Raw genomic sequence first — 18,576 nt, forward strand, 5'->3', positions numbered from 1 at the left:
ATAATATTTAAACCTTAATAATACTATATATATATATATATATGTATTTGTTTGAGAAGAAAAAGTCAAGACAACATTTTTCCCGACAAGCCTGTTTCGTGAATTGCTTCACTCTTCAGGGGATTTAATGATAAGAATATTCGTTACTATCATTTATATAAAAAAGTATACATAATTAATTAGTGGATGTAGTTTAGCTGTTGCGTAGTAATGCTTTGTTTCTGTGGCGGCATGAAGATACAAGTTCGTTTCGCTTATTTAATGATGAGAGTTCCGGTCGATAGATTATTAGAAACTTTTCTTTAAGACAAAGGTTACATCTTTTGCTGGAGCTGTTGTAGGCGGAGCTTGAAGATAGGCGCGTCCTTTTTCTATATAAATGATAGTAACGAATATTCTTATCATTAAAGGACAACTGACCCTCCAAAATGACCCATTTTTAAGAGGAACTACATCATTTGAGAAGTCCAAAAATCCAGTTTTTAAAGGGGATAGAGCATCCATTTTTCTAAAACAATTTTTTGAAAACATCGCATATATCGCTCTGGTGGCCGCCATCTTGCGCTTTTATCGCGGGCTCAGAAAAATAGCGTAATGACGTCACAACGTCACAAGAGTTCAAGCTTCCAGTTGTTTGCCTGACTTCTTCCTCAGTTTCTTATACGTTTTACTCAATATTTTGCGAAAAAATACAACTTGGTCATCAAATTAAAGGCATGTCAGAATCTAATTCTTCTTCCGAAGGCTCGGACAGCTCGGGAGACGATTTCGCTCAAGAATTTTTCGGAATGGACGACGAATTTGGTTTACGGCCATATCAGTTTGAACCAGAAATAGAAATCTCCTCAGATGAAGAGTTCAGAGAAGGATCTGACAGTGACATTATTGAAGACGATGAACAAGAGAACAATCGACTTACAAATTCAGATTGGTAAGTCGTACTTCTGTCTTATCACAAAACTGAACTACATATCCATTTTATATAAAATCGTATCTTGCCACTCGTGTTCTTGCAATCTGTTCTTTAGATATTGGTATGCATGAATCCAGTTTGCAACCAAAAGCAATACCAACTTTCACAGTTTTAATTAAAAACATGTTTAAAAACATCGCTTGATAGTCAATAAGTTATATACTGCAGGATATAGATACAGGGATATAGTTGTGTCACAAGTTGTGTATGTATATTCTCACTTGGGACAATCGTTGATAATGTTCAAAAATACTAAGGATTGTTTTATTTGTTAATAGGTGTACCTGCCAAATTATGGATACAATAGCTGAATGCATTTGTTGCCAAGAAATCCAAAAAGTAGTTGCAACATGCCAGTCTGTTGTTGAAGATGGAGATGCTGATGAACCACCACCATGCATTACTCAACATCCTGGATTCTTACCTGTTTGTGGCAATAAGTATGTTCTTCGAACCGCATGGGCTCAGTACAAACAGCAATACAGAGATGCTTATGAAGGCCCAGAGCAGAAGCAGTACAGACACATTGCATATAGACAACTAGCAAGATGGTGCTGGGGAGTTCTTGGAAAGGAAGTTCGGGTTGTTCTGCCCTCTTGTGCTGTCATGTGCATCAGAGCACACTTCCCTCCTCCTGGACTAGAGGAGGACTTTCAGTTTGAGGGTTTTCATTATGCAGATGATTAGCTTGATATAATGTTGCATGGAGTGAATATATACATTTTATTTATTCCTTACTTCAGTTACTATACAGAGTGGATTTTTTTCTATCAGGAAAAATTCCTGGAATTGCAATTTTTTGGCATATTTAATTGCAAGATAATTGAAAACAAAAACATAGACTAGAAAAAGCTGAGACCAATATGCATAAGAATCATGTATTCATTTAGGATGCAGTACACGGAAAGGTGTGTTATATAAATTTCTTTTTTATATAAAAAGCTTTTTGTTGGTACAAACATTTTTTGAATGTTTTACATATTTTATTATTAAAAACACACTAAACAAAATACCCAGCTGAATAGTGAACCTAGTGTACAAAGCACTAGTGAACACGATCACTAGCCAACCAAGCAAAATTTGCAGTTATACGAGTCCTGGCAGCAAAAAAGTTAAATATGCTGAAGCAAATGTCACCATTCAATTGGATATTTTTCTTTAATATATTCATACTGGGGGAGACTCCCATATATAAGGTAGTGTAGATAGGTAAAGAAAAGACCTCTTTTTTACAGTCAATTCTTACCTAAATGGAAATAATATTTTAATAAAATTTTCATTTGAACATCTAAAAGGTACTGCATACTTATCTGCCCGTTTCATCAGGTCCCCTTGTCATTTTTAAAAATTACATATTTTGTATATAGCATTTATACTTGGGTCTGTCGTGTACCTTTCCATATCTGGGAGCTTTTTTCATTAAGGGATATCTTTTACCAGTATTTTACACGACTGTCCAAAGATAGCCTGCAAAGCAGAGGGGGATTGGGACTTGAGGGAGGGGAAGAAGGACCAAACAGTGGAGGGTCATATGACCTGCAGGTACACAAAGGCTAATTCTAATTTAGATTATCTTGAAAACCTGGACCGGTGTTTCTGAATCAATTCCTGGAGGTCAACTTCTGAGCCATCACACAATCCCAGCACTTTCTTTTGAAGCTCAGGAAGGAAAGAATAACTTTTCTTTTCCAACACAGGCTTAACTACCCAACGCTTGTGCATTTTTGGGAAACATGGGCGGTATCTTGCCTCTCCCATCCTCATCCCCGGCTTTTGAATCACAGCTTGGTTCCTTCCTGTGTTGTGGTTGTTGTCAATGGCTGCCAGTTGTGTTCTAGCAACCATACCCTTGTAGGAGAAGTGCTCTCTCTTTGGGCAGTACTTCAGGATCATGGAGTGGTATACTTCAAGCCCACCTGTGTGACAGAAGTCAGTGAGCTTTGCCAAGTCCTTCAGCAGTTTTGGTTAAAGGACCACTTCTTCAAGGGCTACATGAGCTGCAGATCCTGGTTTTAGCCAGCACTTTTTACGAGCTTCTCTCCGGGTTAGTCGAGGATGGTCACATTTTTTGAAGATCTCTGCATCTCTCCAAGAATGCTTGTTTGTCACATGATGCAAGATAGAGACCCACTTCTCTCTCAACAGCTGCACACTACCATTGCATGTTGCTGCACACCACCACAGATGGTTTGAGACCGACTGGATCCAATGTGAAAGGTCAGCACTTTTTTTCAACTTGGCCTTCTTGTTGAGTTTCTTCACAACAGATTTTGACAAATGCCATACGTCATATTGGTGTTTGATGTGGCTGTAATCTTTTTCCATGGTGCTAGTGATTGAGGTATGTCTGTCAGTAGTTATCCTCTTGATGTTAATATCGTCCTCATCCTCAAGACTACCAAGACTCCTAATGAAACCTTCTTTCTCCATAGCATTTGAAGATGTTGTTTCTGTGACCTGAACCACAGAGAAGGAAACTATCTTCCCTGAGTCATTGTCCATAAATGTGTATGTACCATACTTGGCATTATGGCCAGGGCTGTCACACCGTCCATCCCCATTCAAGTATACAAGAGGCTTACTTGACAGTTCTTGTAAAACGGCTCTTCTTTCTCTTTCCCAGGTATCATTTATTACAGGAAATAGATACCTATTCTGATTTTGGTAAAAAACTTTTTCACTGATAAATCGTAACCCAAGACATGAGGCAAAGTTTTGGATTCTTGTAAAAGTGTTACCAGTGAACAAAATAGATGAGCAGATTAGAAGGTTTCCTACCGGTGCACGATTGATGAGAGGCTGGGAATTCCACAAGCAGTTGTGACCTTTCATACATATGGTTTTAACCGTTACCATGCTTCCTGTGCAGGTAATGTTGGTGTCAGTTACGATGGAACCACAGTTGATACAAAACCTGAACAGTTCACCTAGGCATGCTGCAAATACCAAATACTTTGGCTCTTTGATGTAGGTGTCAAAGTGATACTCAGGTTCAGACTCTTTGTCTGTTGAAGAATTTGTTTCTTGTGATGAGATAATGTATTCATCCTCTTCATCACTTGAAAAAAGATTCACTTCTTCATCTGACAAAGGAAAAGACCCACAGGACTTTGCAGATTTCTGTGGTGATACATCATTCTTGCAAGACTTTTGTGGTGACACACTCATGGGTACAGAGGGAGCAGTATAGCTGTATGGATGGTCATGCAGGATACTGTTCAATTGCTCAAATGTTGAATTTCCTTCTACTTGAATGCAGGCATCAGAAGTCTCAACACTAACATCCACATTTTCTGTTTGGGTTGAGGTGCTTTTTCGTATTGAAAGCTTTTCATCCAGACAGCACTGGACTCCAAAGTCCCTTTTGTTTGAAGGTGTTTCATCGAAGGAAACCTCCATATCAGATTCTTCAACCATTTCATCAAGTGCATGTGTAGTTGGAGTCAGTAGGTTATCCAATGTCTTATGGGGGAAAAGAAGTAAACATAATCATTTATAGAACAAATACAAATAACAATGAATGGCAGTTACTGGGGTTCTCACTGATTCCGATAGTTGAGACGACACTCAAGCTTTAATTGTTTATAGGACTTTCATTGACTCCATATGAAAGAGCGTATAACTTATTCATCCGCAATTCATCATAACTAAACCCGCAGCGGTAAACTTAGTATTAAGAATTTAATGCATTGGTTTGGTCTGAGCACAGTCACAGACCAGTCACGAAATAGCTCTAATATATATAAGACTTACATATTACACTGACAATCTAGCAGTGCACGTGCGAACACAAACTACAAATCACCTACCTCTTTTTGTCGTTGTCGTCTTATACGGTTTTCTGTCGTAGCTCTTCTTTTACTAGGGATGGTTGAAAAGTTAAAAATACTTGGAATTGCATCAGCCTTTAACCTCCTTTTTCTTTTTTCGCCTGTTAGTTGCTCCATAAGGTCGGATTCGAAGCAACCATCCTCGAAGTGCTCGCTACATACATAGCAATTCTTCAATGGCGGCAGATTTGCTCGTCTTAGACGAGAAATCCAAGCTTTCTGAATTTGTAAATCTTTAGGAATCTTGTGATAGCTAACATCTTTTGTTTTTGTCGAATAGTTAGTGCATTCAGGCACGCAACAATTAACCATTTTGTCGAAAAAGCCACTTCAAACTCTCATGCTTACAGAAAAACTCTACATATCCAAACACACGTTGACGTTGTGACGTCACACCTGAATGCGGTAATTTATCGCGGGCTCAAAGATGGCGGCCACCAGAGCGATATATGCGATGTTTTGAAATTATTTTTTTAGGAACACGGATGCTCTATCCCCTCTAAAAATTAAATTTTTGTGTTTCTCAATTGATGTACTTTCTCTTAAAAATGGGTCATTTTGGGGGGTAAGTTGCCCTTTAAAGGTAAATGGTGCCACTTTAACTTCATCAACATACCAGAAAGTTACTTCTGCCACCTCCTCAAGAAGATTGGTAGCGCTCATCTCAATGCAGTAAAAGAAACCAGGCACATGAAAGCCCCAATTTGGAAACAAGCTGCCCTTAAAATGTCTTATAAGACATATGAAAAAGATGATGTTGTTAGGGCTTTGTCTGAAGCAAAAGATGTGATGCTAGTGGTGAGGAAAGCCTTCAATGGAAGTGATGAATGCTCAGAAGAACAAAGCAGTCTAACAGGAGTTGCAGCCTTACAAGCAGCCAGACTAGGAACTTTTCAAAGAGCAACAATGGTATCAGAAATGACAATAGGACCTGGTGAAGGAAGAGCTACAAGAGAGTTTGAGTTAGTCTGGTGGCCAATATTTGACAACAGCACAAATGGGAACCTAACAATAAGAGTGCATGTTAGTAAAATTCATATTTAAATTTCATAACTGTAATTTTCACAAAATATGCAGACTCCAAAGTTCAACTAAAGGAGTTAAATGTTTTAGCTGCCATCAGTCAATGATAATCAGTCAGTACCTCTAATATTTTGGATTGCTGACAATGAAAAGCCAAATTTCAATGTGCAACTGGTTACTTCGTGGCTGTGTAATTATGAAAATCTCAGGAAGTAAAAACATATACAGTGCAAATAATCATAAAAACATATTTACAATATCCACTACGGTATTGCCATATTGTAACATCAGTTTTATTTTGAGCTGCACAAAAAATGCCATATTTACAAATAGGTTTCCAAGGAGACACCTGGAAAAATTCACCTGGCTGAATTTATCACAGATTAACAGCTATCTCTGGCCAAGTCAGTCTGCTGTCTCCAGAATTCCATTTGAAATACAGCAGGAAAAAAAGTCTTCTATTTACAAAAAATGTATGGTACATATTCAGTTAGCATGTCTTTAAGTATAATAATTTCGTATAGGAATCATTTAGGCATCAATACGTGACTTATTCTACTGCCCAATAAATAATTTGTTGCATTAATTGTTTTCTTAAGAATCTTGATTCTTTAAGACTCCAAGAAAATTTTCCTGCTGCCTGGCTACCCTTTTGGATGAAGTCACGTGCAGAAAGAATAACTCCAACCCCACAACTTCCACACCCCTCACCACTGCCTTGACTTGGCATACCAAACCTCTCGAAGTCTGCTTGTGAAGACCAGAAAGCAGTTTTGAAAGACTTCATACCTGGACCCATCATTGTTTTTATGATGTTCAGACACTTAACCATATTAGCAATAACGTTTTTGTCAGGAATCATCTTTAAACCATCATCAAACAGGAGTTTCTTGTTAGATAGGTCAGCAACTGCAAGCCCCCAGTGCATACCATTCATGTGGATTGGTACAAGGATCAAACTTATTTCCCTGAATGCAGGTCCTAACTCTTTCTGGATCTGACTCTTGATGAACTCTTTGTCATCACTCTGCAACCATGTAAAGGTCTCAGAAGGAAGGTACAAGACTTGATTGGTGGCACCTGCATCTCTAATAAAATGCTTTATGATAACATCTATTGTGAAATTGTCTAAATATCTTTCACCAACTAGGGTGGTGAAAGATTTGACATCAATTGATTTACCATCAATTTGGAGAATGGTCTTCTGCAGTTTTGTATCCCACAGAAGAGATTGGATTTTATCAATTTCATCTTGGTTCAAACCATCCCATGGGTCATGAAGCCATCCCTCTTCTTGTCATACCTCCCTCTTTAGATTGGCAATGTCACAAAAATTTTTTAGAAGATAAACACTGTGTTGAGAAAATGTTCCCAAACCACCAACTTTGACAGCTGATGCATTCTTGCATAATCTTTCTGCTTTGTCAACAATTGTCTTGGGAGGTCGTAACAGCAGAGTACATGGATCTGTATCTACAAACTTTCCAGAAACTGGCACAACATCTGCATATAAACCATTGTTGGCAACCTTTGGTATCTTAAGCTTAGCCAGCTCTCTCCGAGTTACAGTGGATGTGAAGTACACTGCATGAGCATCAGACTGGACAACTGGTTCACTTTCGCTAGTAAGGTCTATAGCTACAGGTTTGGTTGCGGCTTTATTAATGTGTTGTGATTCTGATTCTGAGGGGGCTGCATCTGTTTCCAGGGCATCTGAATACTCATCATCCTCTAAATGGATTGTGTCTGCTGATTGGTTTGCATCTGTGGAGGCTGACCCTGGACAGGAATCACGGTTGCTTTCCCATTCTGCATGACGGTATGTGAAAGCCAATCTTGGGTCACTGGACGAGCTTACCTTCATGCCTTTATCCTTGATAAAAGTATAATCCATGGCATCTTCACCAAAGATTTTGGTAAACAATGAAATCATTTCATCAATCCACTCCACGTCATCTCTACTCCAGTTAACATTTTTTTTCTTCCACCCACAGCCACGAAAGTAGAACACACATTTTGCTGCAAAAAATACCAATACTCATTTACATAGGCTACATTTTAATGTGTAAATGCTTATAATTAAGAAATTATAGTGCTAATAAATTTAATTTCTTGACATGCTTGTGAGGGTTTCCCTAGGAGTTGTTTGGAGAAACAGGGGCTAATGGAGATCATATTGGAACAGGAGCCCCTGAAAGTAGTGCAAACATTTGTATTAAATTTTACTAACAACTCAATATTGTGATGGCTACTTACTACCATTTCCACTAGAGCACTCTCTTGCTTTGATGAACTGGTACCTCAAGAAAAGCATGCTCTCTGATAACCAATGGGTTAAGATTTGAGCAGCTTCGGAGAAAAAGCAGTATGTGTTAAATTAGGTGAGCACTAAAATGACTATTTCGTATTATTCTAATTTACTTATATACCTGATTCAGTTGCTCCAACAATTGTCTTGGGAGGTCGTAACAGCAGAGTACATGGATCTGTATCTACAAACTTTCCAGAAACTGGCACAACATCTGCATATAAACCATTGTTGGCAACCTTTGGTATCTTAAGCTTAGCCAGCTCTCTCCGAGTTACAGTGGATGTGAAGTACACTGCATGAGCATCAGACTGGACAACTGGTTCACTTTCGCTAGTAAGGTCTATAGCTACAGGTTTGGTTGCGGCTTTATTAATGTGTTGTGATTCTGATTCTGAGGGGGCTGCATCTGTTTCCAGGGCATCTGAATACTCATCATCCTCTAAATGGATTGTGTCTGCTGATTGGTTTGCATCTGTGGAGGCTGACCCTGGACAGGAATCACGGTTGCTTTCCCATTCTGCATGACGGTATGTGAAAGCCAATCTTGGGTCACTGGACGAGCTTACCTTCATGCCTTTATCCTTGATAAAAGTATAATCCATGGCATCTTCACCAAAGATTTTGGTAAACAATGAAATCATTTCATCAATCCACTCCACGTCATCTCTACTCCAGTTAACATTTTTTTTCTTCCACCCACAGCCACGAAAGTAGAACACACATTTTGCTGCAAAAAATACCAATACTCATTTACATAGGCTACATTTTAATGTGTAAATGCTTATAATTAAGAAATTATAGTGCTAATAAATTTAATTTCTTGACATGCTTGTGAGGGTTTCCCTAGGAGTTGTTTGGAGAAACAGGGGCTAATGGAGATCATATTGGAACAGGAGCCCCTGAAAGTAGTGCAAACATTTGTATTAAATTTTACTAACAACTCAATATTGTGATGGCTACTTACTACCATTTCCACTAGAGCACTCTCTTGCTTTGATGAACTGGTACCTCAAGAAAAGCATGCTCTCTGATAACCAATGGGTTAAGATTTGAGCAGCTTCGGAGAAAAAGCAGTATGTGTTAAATTAGGTGAGCACTAAAATGACTATTTCGTATTATTCTAATTTACTTATATACCTGATTCAGTTGCTCCTCCTTTGTCATGACAAGTCGCTCTTGAGTACAAAGCCCTGTGTACTTTATGCGATGCCTCAAATCCTTGGTTGGAATATCTTCTAAAGGATCCATGCAGTCGCAACAACATGGGAGCGTGATCAATGGTCAAGTGACCATAATCCCCAGTTCCAAGAGACACACCAAACAAATGACGTAAGCAACGGCCCCACACCTTGCACTAATTAAACAACAACAATCAAATAATAATAATAAGTTTTTCATGTCACAGAATGTTATATTTCCTTGTGTGTGCAAAAATGGAGCAAGTTTGATTTTTGGCCTGTACCACAAATTATTGATGAATCATAGTGCATGAAATTGCTTTGCCATATAATAAAAAAGTTCTGTCTCCTTATGTATAAAATGGAAAGCAAATGAATTTGCATGCATCCTTTCAACTAGCTACAAAGGGTTGAAGGTTTAACACTTGAGCTGCAACAACATTGAACCAACCTTTACATCAAACACATCAATTTGTTCATCCTCCTCTCCATCAAATTCTCTTAAGGTCTCTGCGATATTTGACCATTCAAGGAAAACCTGTAAGATGATCACATGTTATAAGTCATGAATTGTTTGATTTATATTAACACAAATTATTAAAATACAACACATTAATTTATTAGAAGAAAAATAAATAAAAATTAGGGAAACCTTGCGGAAAAGGTTTATCTGTGTTGTTGCTGCAAGTTCAGCAAAACCTTCATTGTGGTTTGACTGTGAAAAGGATGCAGGATTCTTTTCCTTTCTTCTTTTCTTTTTCTTTGGGGATGTTGGTGTGATCTTGTTCTCACAGGACAGATAGTCATTTTCAAGTTTCTCCAGTTCTTTAGACCAACTTCCCTTGGTTTCCAGCAAAAACGTTTTAAGAACTACAACAAAATAAATGAATACAATATTATTCACAAAGACAACACCCATTTATAACACACAAAAATAATTTTTGAAACTTATCAAACCTAAGACACCAGGCCAAGAACTGCACGCTGCTCCCCTCCCAGGGAAAAATAAAAATAAAATTTAGTAAATTCAAAGACTTACTTTTGGTATCATTTAATGAAACGTCCTGTGTATGGGTACCAAAAGCTCTGGTAAATTTTCCTTTAACCAGGATATCCTCATTTAGGTACTGGGATAGAAATAAAAAGAAGAGGATAAAAATAAAGGAAACATATAATATTATGCTCTGTCTCCTCCTCTTATTCTATTGGCAATATTGATAGCCATTGATATTACCTTAATAACTTCATAATAAAAAGTAATATGGTGTAAAATGACTGTACTGGCAGCATTTTTAACTCCACTGTAATACTTGGAGACCTTGTCAACTGGCAATGCCCTGGAAATAATGTCATCAATGTTATCAAGGATCTTTCTCTCGGTGGTTCCTAAAAGAAAACGTAGATTTGCTTGAATACAAAGTTCTTAGATCACCATAATTATACTGTAAATTTAGAGATAATCACTTGGATAAATGAACAATGAAACAGTCATTTCTCAAATTGGAAAAATGTGAAACTAAATTGTTCCATTAACATCCCTTTCAAAAACCTACAAGGAATCTCTGATCATTTTCACATATGTTTGAATATAAAAAACCCTGGAAAAATATAAACTTTGAAAATGATAACCAGTGACATGAAGCCACAACTTAATTACCAGAAAAAGAGGATACACTGATGTTGCTCTTGGTTACTGCAGTCTGCTGTCCTGGCTTGAGTTGCACCTTAATTCTATTATACTCTTGTGAAACCTCTGGCCCATAACCTGCTATTGCTTCATTGCACTCATTGAGGGTACCACATCTATATGCAAACAGGCCAAGAGAGCCTAGCAGTTGTTCTGTGTTTCTCATCTCTTGATGAAGTGAACAGAGACAAATATTGCTGAGATCCTCCTCAAGAAGAAATAGGAGGTCATCCCTGAAACCATTCCAACTGAAAAAAATTGAACCCAAGACATTCCGATGACAATTGATTTTGGTTTTTACTTGTAATATTTAGCTTCATATATTCTAACTAATATATATTTTATGGCCAGAGCCTTTGTCTGATTTGTTTAGCATTCAGAACTTTCGAAACTTATTAGGAATAAAAAAAACATCAAAAACAGATTGATTTGTTGTTAGTAAAATCTGTGAAACTCTTTGCAGTCTTGCAGTGTTAATTGTTACCTCAACTAATATGTTATGACAGGGGTTTTTTTTACAAATTATTATAGGAGTATATTAAATAGTCAAATAGTTTTTCTTACTTTCCAATATTGGCTTTAGAAGCCAAACATTCTGTGCATACTTCATCAAAAGCTCCATTCCAGTGTTTCAAACAAGCCTACAATAAAGCAAAACTTACTAAGACTGAGAAAATGCATTAGGGGAAGATAAATCATTTTACCCGTTTTGCTGCACAAAAGATGCAAAATTCAACATCAACTCCACGGCCACCCAATACGAAGTTGGAGTCTTTCTTCTTTACCATTAACATGAGCATAGCCTGATAATCAATGGTCACTGTCAATGATAAAATAATACATATTTACATAATAATACATACAAATAAATAATACATACATTTACATAATTATCACAACAATTTCAAAAATTACCTTTGAACTTTATTTTATACATTCTACCATCAACATAGAGACCCTCTTGCTTAATTGTGTTCTTTTCTTTGTTCTCCCTTTGAATTAAACTTGTCACTTCTTCCCTAATAGAGAAAAAAAAAAGTAGTATGAACACCATGTATGGTAAGAGTCAATTACTGTAATTAGAGTACATAAGTATAAATGAAAACATCCGAGCACAACAAGAGTAATTATTAAACTCATTCATTATTAACCCATGTATTTCTCAATCAGAAAGTGGGTGGTTTGAATGTGCATATTCTTGATTTGTTGCAAAAGCATTATGAAGCAAGTACCTCTTTTCTTGACAGTTAGCAATTGCTAGTGGATAAACAGAAAGAGCACTTTGGCCACTGTCAGCACCATGGCTTGATATGGGCACTATTCCAACAGAAACTTGTTCTTGTCCTTATTAATAAATAAATGAATTTCTACACTAGCACCTTACTTGAGTGAGAAATGTTCAAGTTTTGTCATAAAGTTTGCATGTCTAGCTTCTGTTTCAAAGGGAAAATGCTACTATTAGTATGTGAGAATGATCACTTCTGATTGACTAATAATGTTCCGTTGCATCATTTTTTTTGGAAGTGATTGATCATTCTCATGTGCTATTGTAGTGGTTTCCCTAGACGTTAGACATACAAACTTATTAACTGAATTTGAACTGAATTATATGACAATTAACAACAACATAATTGAATTAAATAAGAGTCATTGTCAGTTAATACACCCATCAATGTTAATCCCAAGGAGGGGGTGGGGTCAGCCATGGGGTGGGGATTTTGACATTTTCTAAAAAAAACACTTCAAATTCCCTACACCTGATCAAAAAATAATTGTCAAAAGCATCAAAATCCCCCACTCACAGGGTAGGTGAACATGACAAATATGTCAAAACTCCCCAACCTGGGGACATAATGAACCATTAAAATCCCCACCCTGGGGGCAAAGCTTGTAGTCGAATTCCTGTGGTTAGCCTGATTCCCCCCCAGGCTTGATATTGATAGATCCATTAAGAAAATTTGTATGCACAGTACCTGCCAGAGGTCTTCCATCAAGCTTAAGATTGAATTCAAGGGTGTCTGCATGTTCAGAACCTTGGTGTAGCCTTGATTCCCTTATAGCCCAAGCTAGAACCATTGGAAGACTTACACCATACCCTCTCAGCTCCTTAGGGACTACAGGCTGGATATCAAATGTAGTTTTTACTACATCGAACACAAGCTCTTTCTGGGCTTTCATCTCATTGCTGGTTAGCAAGATGCCTGCATCAATATTTTTCTGTTAAAGAAATAAATGAACAATTCAATCCTATGAAAAGATATACTAAACCATCTTCAACAATATATTGCATTCCAAGTGAATAAACTAAAACCTAAAAGTAAAGAAATATACATTACTCTTATAATATATCACAAACAAAACATATTGACATACCCCACTTCGACCAAGATTGAGAAAGTTTAAGACACTTTGCCATGACTTGTCTGGTAATTTAGTGGTTAACTTTACATAAAGTTGTAACCAATCTGGTACCCTCATAGCGTTGACGAACTGAGAGTGAATATCACTATCGACTATACTTGTGAAAGCATTCTTTATCCCTTGTTTTTTACCAACAACAGCAATCGCAGAAGAAACCACTTCTCTTGCAAATGATTTGTCTTCTTCAGCTGAATACAAAAAGCTGTACCCCAAACTTTTTCCAATACAGGCGGCATTATTTGTAGTCATACTCTTCATATTGTTGATGATGGCTTTTGAGGCAGTTTTTGCTTGCTTGATGCTTATTCGAGGCCCAACCACATTGAAGTCCAACTGCTCGATAACTTCGCATTGTTGCGATATGTCTTTTAGCTTTGGACGATCTGTAAGCCTTGTTGGTTCTTCTGGAGTGGAAGGGGGAGTTTCGTAGATGGGATTTCTAACAGGACTCTCGAACATAGTTTTTCCCGCCTCAGGACTTTGGTCAACATGGCTTCCCGCCATTTTTCCATGAAGAGAGATCGCGTTAATCATTTCTTTCAGAAGCAAGAATTCAGAAGACTTGAAGAACGTAGATTCACCAGGCTTTTTCCGTCTCATGTCTCTCCCAAGAATTCCAAACAAAGTAGCAACAACCACCGAGTCTTTCTTTCTGGCAGAGCCAAACCATTCTAGAGGAAGAGAAGAGAAATAAGAGAAAAATATCATATGCCCTTGGCAGGATTTGAACCCACGTCTTCGGTATTCTAGTCCGATGTGTTAACCACTACACTACAAGGACCAACCACGCTGGTAACGCAGCCAGAATATGAAATGTAGGGTATTCGTGAGGATCCCAGAGCGATATTTTTTCTCTATAGGTAAGTTGAACACCGTAAATGTACGCAGATAATAGACATAGTAAAGTAGAAATTATGCGTTCGGTGTGTATATAATGAAGTAGAGAAATAAGAGAAAAATATCATATGCCCTTGGCAGGATTTGAACCCACGTCTTCGGTATTCTAGTCCGATGTGTTAACCACTACACTACAAGGACCAACCACGCTGGTAACGCAGCCAGAATATGAAATGTAGGGTATTCGTGAGGATCCCAGAGCGATATTTTTTCTCTATAGGTAAGTTGAACACCGTAAATGTACGCAGATAATAGACATAGTAAAGTAGAAATTATGCGTTCGGTGTGTATATAATGAAGTAGAGAAATAAGAGAAAAATATCATATGCCCTTGGCAGGATTTGAACCCACGTCTTCGGTATTCTAGTCCGATGTGTTAACCACTACACTACAAGGACCAACCACGCTGGTAACGCAGCCAGAATATGAAATGTAGGGTATTCGTGAGGATCCCAGAGCGATATTTTTTCTCTATAGGTAAGTTGAACACCGTAAATGTACGCAGATAATAGACATAGTAAAGTAGAAATTATGCGTTCGGTGTGTATATAATGAAGTAGAGAAATAAGAGAAAAATATCATATGCCCTTGGCAGGATTTGAACCCACGTCTTCGGTATTCTAGTCCGATGTGTTAACCACTACACTACAAGGACCAACCACGCTGGTAACGCAGCCAGAATATGAAATGTAGGGTATTCGTGAGGATCCCAGAGCGATATTTTTTCTCTATAGGTAAGTTGAACACCGTAAATGTACGCAGATAATAGACATAGTAAAGTAGAAATTATGCGTTCGGTGTGTATATAATGAAGTAGAGAAATAAGAGAAAAATATCATATGCCCTTGGCAGGATTTGAACCCACGTCTTCGGTATTCTAGTCCGATGTGTTAACCACTACACTACAAGGACCAACCACGCTGGTAACGCAGCCAGAATATGAAATGTAGGGTATTCGTGAGGATCCCAGAGCGATATTTTTTCTCTATAGGTAAGTTGAACACCGTAAATGTACGCAGATAATAGACATAGTAAAGTAGAAATTATGCGTTCGGTGTGTATATAATGAAGTAGAGAAATAAGAGAAAAATATCATATGCCCTTGGCAGGATTTGAACCCACGTCTTCGGTATTCTAGTCCGATTTACGGTGTTCAACTTACCTATAGAGAAAAAATATCGCTCTGGGATCCTCACGAATACCCTACATTTCATATTCTGGCTGCGTTACCAGCGTGGTTGGTCCTTGTAGTGTAGTGGTTAACACATCGGACTAGAATACCGAAGACGTGGGTTCAAATCCTGCCAAGGGCATATGATATTTTTCTCTTATTTCTCTACTTCATTATATACACACCGAACGCATAATTTCTACTTTACTATGTCTATTATCTGCGTACATTTACGGTGTTCAACTTACCTATAGAGAAAAAATATCGCTCTGGGATCCTCACGAATACCCTACATTTCATATTCTGGCTGCGTTACCAGCGTGGTTGGTCCTTGTAGTGTAGTGGTTAACACATCGGACTAGAATACCGAAGACGTGGGTTCAAATCCTGCCAAGGGCATATGATATTTTTCTCTTATTTCTCTACTTCATTATATACACACCGAACGCATAATTTCTACTTTACTATGTCTATTATCTGCGTACATTTACGGTGTTCAACTTACCTATAGAGAAAAAATATCGCTCTGGGATCCTCACGAATACCCTACATTTCATATTCTGGCTGCGTTACCAGCGTGGTTGGTCCTTGTAGTGTAGTGGTTAACACATCGGACTAGAATACCGAAGACGTGGGTTCAAATCCTGCCAAGGGCATATGATATTTTTCTCTTATTTCTCTACTTCATTATATACACACCGAACGCATAATTTCTACTTTACTATGTCTATTATCTGCGTACATTTACGGTGTTCAACTTACCTATAGAGAAAAAATATCGCTCTGGGATCCTCACGAATACCCTACATTTCATATTCTGGCTGCGTTACCAGCGTGGTTGGTCCTTGTAGTGTAGTGGTTAACACATCGGACTAGAATACCGAAGACGTGGGTTCAAATCCTGCCAAGGGCATATGATATTTTTCTCTTATTTCTCTACTTCATTATATACACACCGAACGCATAATTTCTACTTTACTATGTCTATTATCTGCGTACATTTACGGTGTTCAACTTACCTATAGAGAAAAAATATCGCTCTGGGATCCTCACGAATACCCTACATTTCATATTCTGGCTGCGTTACCAGCGTGGTTGGTCCTTGTAGTGTAGTGGTTAACACATCGGACTAGAATACCGAAGACGTGGGTTCAAATCCTGCCAAGGGCATATGATATTTTTCTCTTATTTCTCTACTTCATTATATACACACCGAACGCATAATTTCTACTTTACTATGTCTATTATCTGCGTACATTTACGGTGTTCAACTTACCTATAGAGAAAAAATATCGCTCTGGGATCCTCACGAATACCCTACATTTCATATTCTGGCTGCGTTACCAGCGTGGTTGGTCCTTGTAGTGTAGTGGTTAACACATCGGACTAGAATACCGAAGACGTGGGTTCAAATCCTGCCAAGGGCATATGATATTTTTCTCTTATTTCTCTACTTCATTATATACACACCGAACGCATAATTTCTACTTTACTATGTCTATTATCTGCGTACATTTACGGTGTTCAACTTACCTATAGAGAAAAAATATCGCTCTGGGATCCTCACGAATACCCTACATTTCATATTCTGGCTGCGTTACCAGCGTGGTTGGTCCTTGTAGTGTAGTGGTTAACACATCGGACTAGAATACCGAAGACGTGGGTTCAAATCCTGCCAAGGGCATATGATATTTTTCTCTTATTTCTCTACTTCATTATATACACACCGAACGCATAATTTCTACTTTACTATGTCTATTATCTGCGTACATTTACGGTGTTCAACTTACCTATAGAGAAAAAATATCGCTCTGGGATCCTCACGAATACCCTACATTTCATATTCTGGCTGCGTTACCAGCGTGGTTGGTCCTTGTAGTGTAGTGGTTAACACATCGGACTAGAATACCGAAGACGTGGGTTCAAATCCTGCCAAGGGCATATGATATTTTTCTCTTATTTCTCTACTTCATTATATACACACCGAACGCATAATTTCTACTTTACTATGTCTATTATCTGCGTACATTTACGGTGTTCAACTTACCTATAGAGAAAAAATATCGCTCTGGGATCCTCACGAATACCCTACATTTCATATTCTGGCTGCGTTACCAGCGTGGTTGGTCCTTGTAGTGTAGTGGTTAACACATCGGACTAGAATACCGAAGACGTGGGTTCAAATCCTGCCAAGGGCATATGATATTTTTCTCTTATTTCTCTACTTCATTATATACACACCGAACGCATAATTTCTACTTTACTATGTCTATTATCTGCGTACATTTACGGTGTTCAACTTACCTATAGAGAAAAAATATCGCTCTGGGATCCTCACGAATACCCTACATTTCATATTCTGGCTGCGTTACCAGCGTGGTTGGTCCTTGTAGTGTAGTGGTTAACACATCGGACTAGAATACCGAAGACGTGGGTTCAAATCCTGCCAAGGGCATATGATATTTTTCTCTTATTTCTCTACTTCATTATATACACACCGAACGCATAATTTCTACTTTACTATGTCTATTATCTGCGTACATTTACGGTGTTCAACTTACCTATAGAGAAAAAATATCGCTCTGGGATCCTCACGAATACCCTACATTTCATATTCTGGCTGCGTTACCAGCGTGGTTGGTCCTTGTAGTGTAGTGGTTAACACATCGGACTAGAATACCGAAGACGTGGGTTCAAATCCTGCCAAGGGCATATGATATTTTTCTCTTATTTCTCTACTTCATTATATACACACCGAACGCATAATTTCTACTTTACTATGTCTATTATCTGCGTACATTTACGGTGTTCAACTTACCTATAGAGAAAAAATATCGCTCTGGGATCCTCACGAATACCCTACATTTCATATTCTGGCTGCGTTACCAGCGTGGTTGGTCCTTGTAGTGTAGTGGTTAACACATCGGACTAGAATACCGAAGACGTGGGTTCAAATCCTGCCAAGGGCATATGATATTTTTCTCTTATTTCTCTACTTCATTATATACACACCGAACGCATAATTTCTACATTCTAGAGGAACTCGTCTTCCCTCGCTGCATGTTAGTTCGCTTATACGGACTTC

The 18,576-nt window shown here is 38.1% G+C and overlaps 5 protein-coding genes across 5 annotated transcripts; 1 reads left to right on the forward strand and 4 right to left on the reverse strand.

Annotated features, from left to right (window-relative positions):
• The first annotated feature begins 501 nt into the window (after positions 1 to 501).
• On the forward strand, positions 502 to 2,267 carry LOC148905634 (uncharacterized). Its single transcript, XM_089039697.1, has 2 exons — positions 502 to 931; positions 1,252 to 2,267. The coding sequence occupies exons 1-2, from the start codon at positions 717 to 719 to the stop codon at positions 1,658 to 1,660; spliced, it is 624 nt and encodes a 207-aa protein (XP_088895823.1). The 5' UTR covers positions 502 to 716; the 3' UTR covers positions 1,661 to 2,267.
• Positions 1,838 to 5,370, reverse strand: LOC148905635 (uncharacterized). The gene is made up of 2 exons (XM_089039674.1): positions 4,783 to 5,370; positions 1,838 to 4,435 (listed from the first exon to the last, which is right to left on the reverse strand). The coding sequence occupies exons 1-2, from the start codon at positions 5,113 to 5,115 to the stop codon at positions 2,939 to 2,941; spliced, it is 1,830 nt and encodes a 609-aa protein (XP_088895800.1). The 5' UTR covers positions 5,116 to 5,370; the 3' UTR covers positions 1,838 to 2,938.
• Positions 5,371 to 6,682: 1,312 nt separating this feature from the next.
• On the reverse strand, positions 6,683 to 8,264 carry LOC148905636 (uncharacterized). Its single transcript, XM_089039689.1, has 2 exons — positions 8,083 to 8,264; positions 6,683 to 7,845 (listed from the first exon to the last, which is right to left on the reverse strand). Exons 1-2 carry the CDS (start codon positions 8,138 to 8,140, stop codon positions 7,124 to 7,126), a joined length of 780 nt encoding a protein of 259 aa, XP_088895815.1. The 5' UTR covers positions 8,141 to 8,264; the 3' UTR covers positions 6,683 to 7,123.
• On the reverse strand, positions 8,248 to 11,801 carry LOC148905637 (uncharacterized). The gene is made up of 10 exons (XM_089040598.1): positions 11,707 to 11,801; positions 11,567 to 11,643; positions 10,973 to 11,250; positions 10,550 to 10,701; positions 10,355 to 10,442; positions 9,968 to 10,185; positions 9,767 to 9,853; positions 9,275 to 9,491; positions 9,102 to 9,194; positions 8,248 to 8,864 (listed from the first exon to the last, which is right to left on the reverse strand). The coding sequence occupies exons 1-10, from the start codon at positions 11,794 to 11,796 to the stop codon at positions 8,248 to 8,250; spliced, it is 1,917 nt and encodes a 638-aa protein (XP_088896724.1). The 5' UTR covers positions 11,797 to 11,801.
• A 1,024-nt stretch (positions 11,802 to 12,825) lies between these two features.
• On the reverse strand, positions 12,826 to 13,903 carry LOC148905638 (uncharacterized). Its single transcript, XM_089039686.1, has 2 exons — positions 13,376 to 13,903; positions 12,826 to 13,219 (listed from the first exon to the last, which is right to left on the reverse strand). The coding sequence occupies exons 1-2, from the start codon at positions 13,880 to 13,882 to the stop codon at positions 12,911 to 12,913; spliced, it is 816 nt and encodes a 271-aa protein (XP_088895812.1). The 5' UTR covers positions 13,883 to 13,903; the 3' UTR covers positions 12,826 to 12,910.
• Positions 13,904 to 18,576: the final 4,673 nt, after the last annotated feature.

The sequence above is a fragment of the Actinia tenebrosa genome, unplaced genomic scaffold (assembly GCF_029948245.1).
Source record: "Actinia tenebrosa isolate PJP-AT-01 unplaced genomic scaffold, QUT_ActTen_1.0 PGA_scaffold7__59_contigs__length_16204524, whole genome shotgun sequence".
Classification (NCBI taxonomy): domain Eukaryota; kingdom Metazoa; phylum Cnidaria; class Anthozoa; order Actiniaria; family Actiniidae; genus Actinia; species Actinia tenebrosa.

Coding starts and splice junctions, on each gene's coding strand:
- LOC148905636 (XM_089039689.1), bottom strand. CDS start 8,140: ATGCTTTTCTTGAGGTACCAGTTCATCAAAGCAAGAGAGTGCTCTAGT. Junction 7,846..8,082: donor GTGCTCTAGTGGAAATGGTA/GTAAGTAGCCAT, acceptor TATTTTTTGCAG/CAAAATGTGTGTTCTACTTT.
- LOC148905635 (XM_089039674.1), bottom strand. CDS start 5,115: ATGGTTAATTGTTGCGTGCCTGAATGCACTAACTATTCGACAAAAACA. Junction 4,436..4,782: donor GACGACAACGACAAAAAGAG/GTAGGTGATTTG, acceptor TTCCCCCATAAG/ACATTGGATAACCTACTGAC.
- LOC148905638 (XM_089039686.1), bottom strand. CDS start 13,882: ATGTTCGAGAGTCCTGTTAGAAATCCCATCTACGAAACTCCCCCTTCC. Junction 13,220..13,375: donor TCAATCTTGGTCGAAGTGGG/GTATGTCAATAT, acceptor TTTCTTTAACAG/AAAAATATTGATGCAGGCAT.
- LOC148905634 (XM_089039697.1), top strand. CDS start 717: ATGTCAGAATCTAATTCTTCTTCCGAAGGCTCGGACAGCTCGGGAGAC. Junction 932..1,251: donor CGACTTACAAATTCAGATTG/GTAAGTCGTACT, acceptor ATTTGTTAATAG/GTGTACCTGCCAAATTATGG.
- LOC148905637 (XM_089040598.1), bottom strand. CDS start 11,796: ATGTTAATGGTAAAGAAGAAAGACTCCAACTTCGTATTGGGTGGCCGT. Junction 11,251..11,566: donor TCTAAAGCCAATATTGGAAA/GTAAGAAAAACT, acceptor AATTTTTTTCAG/TTGGAATGGTTTCAGGGATG. Junction 10,702..10,972: donor CAGTGTATCCTCTTTTTCTG/GTAATTAAGTTG, acceptor GTTTTCTTTTAG/GAACCACCGAGAGAAAGATC.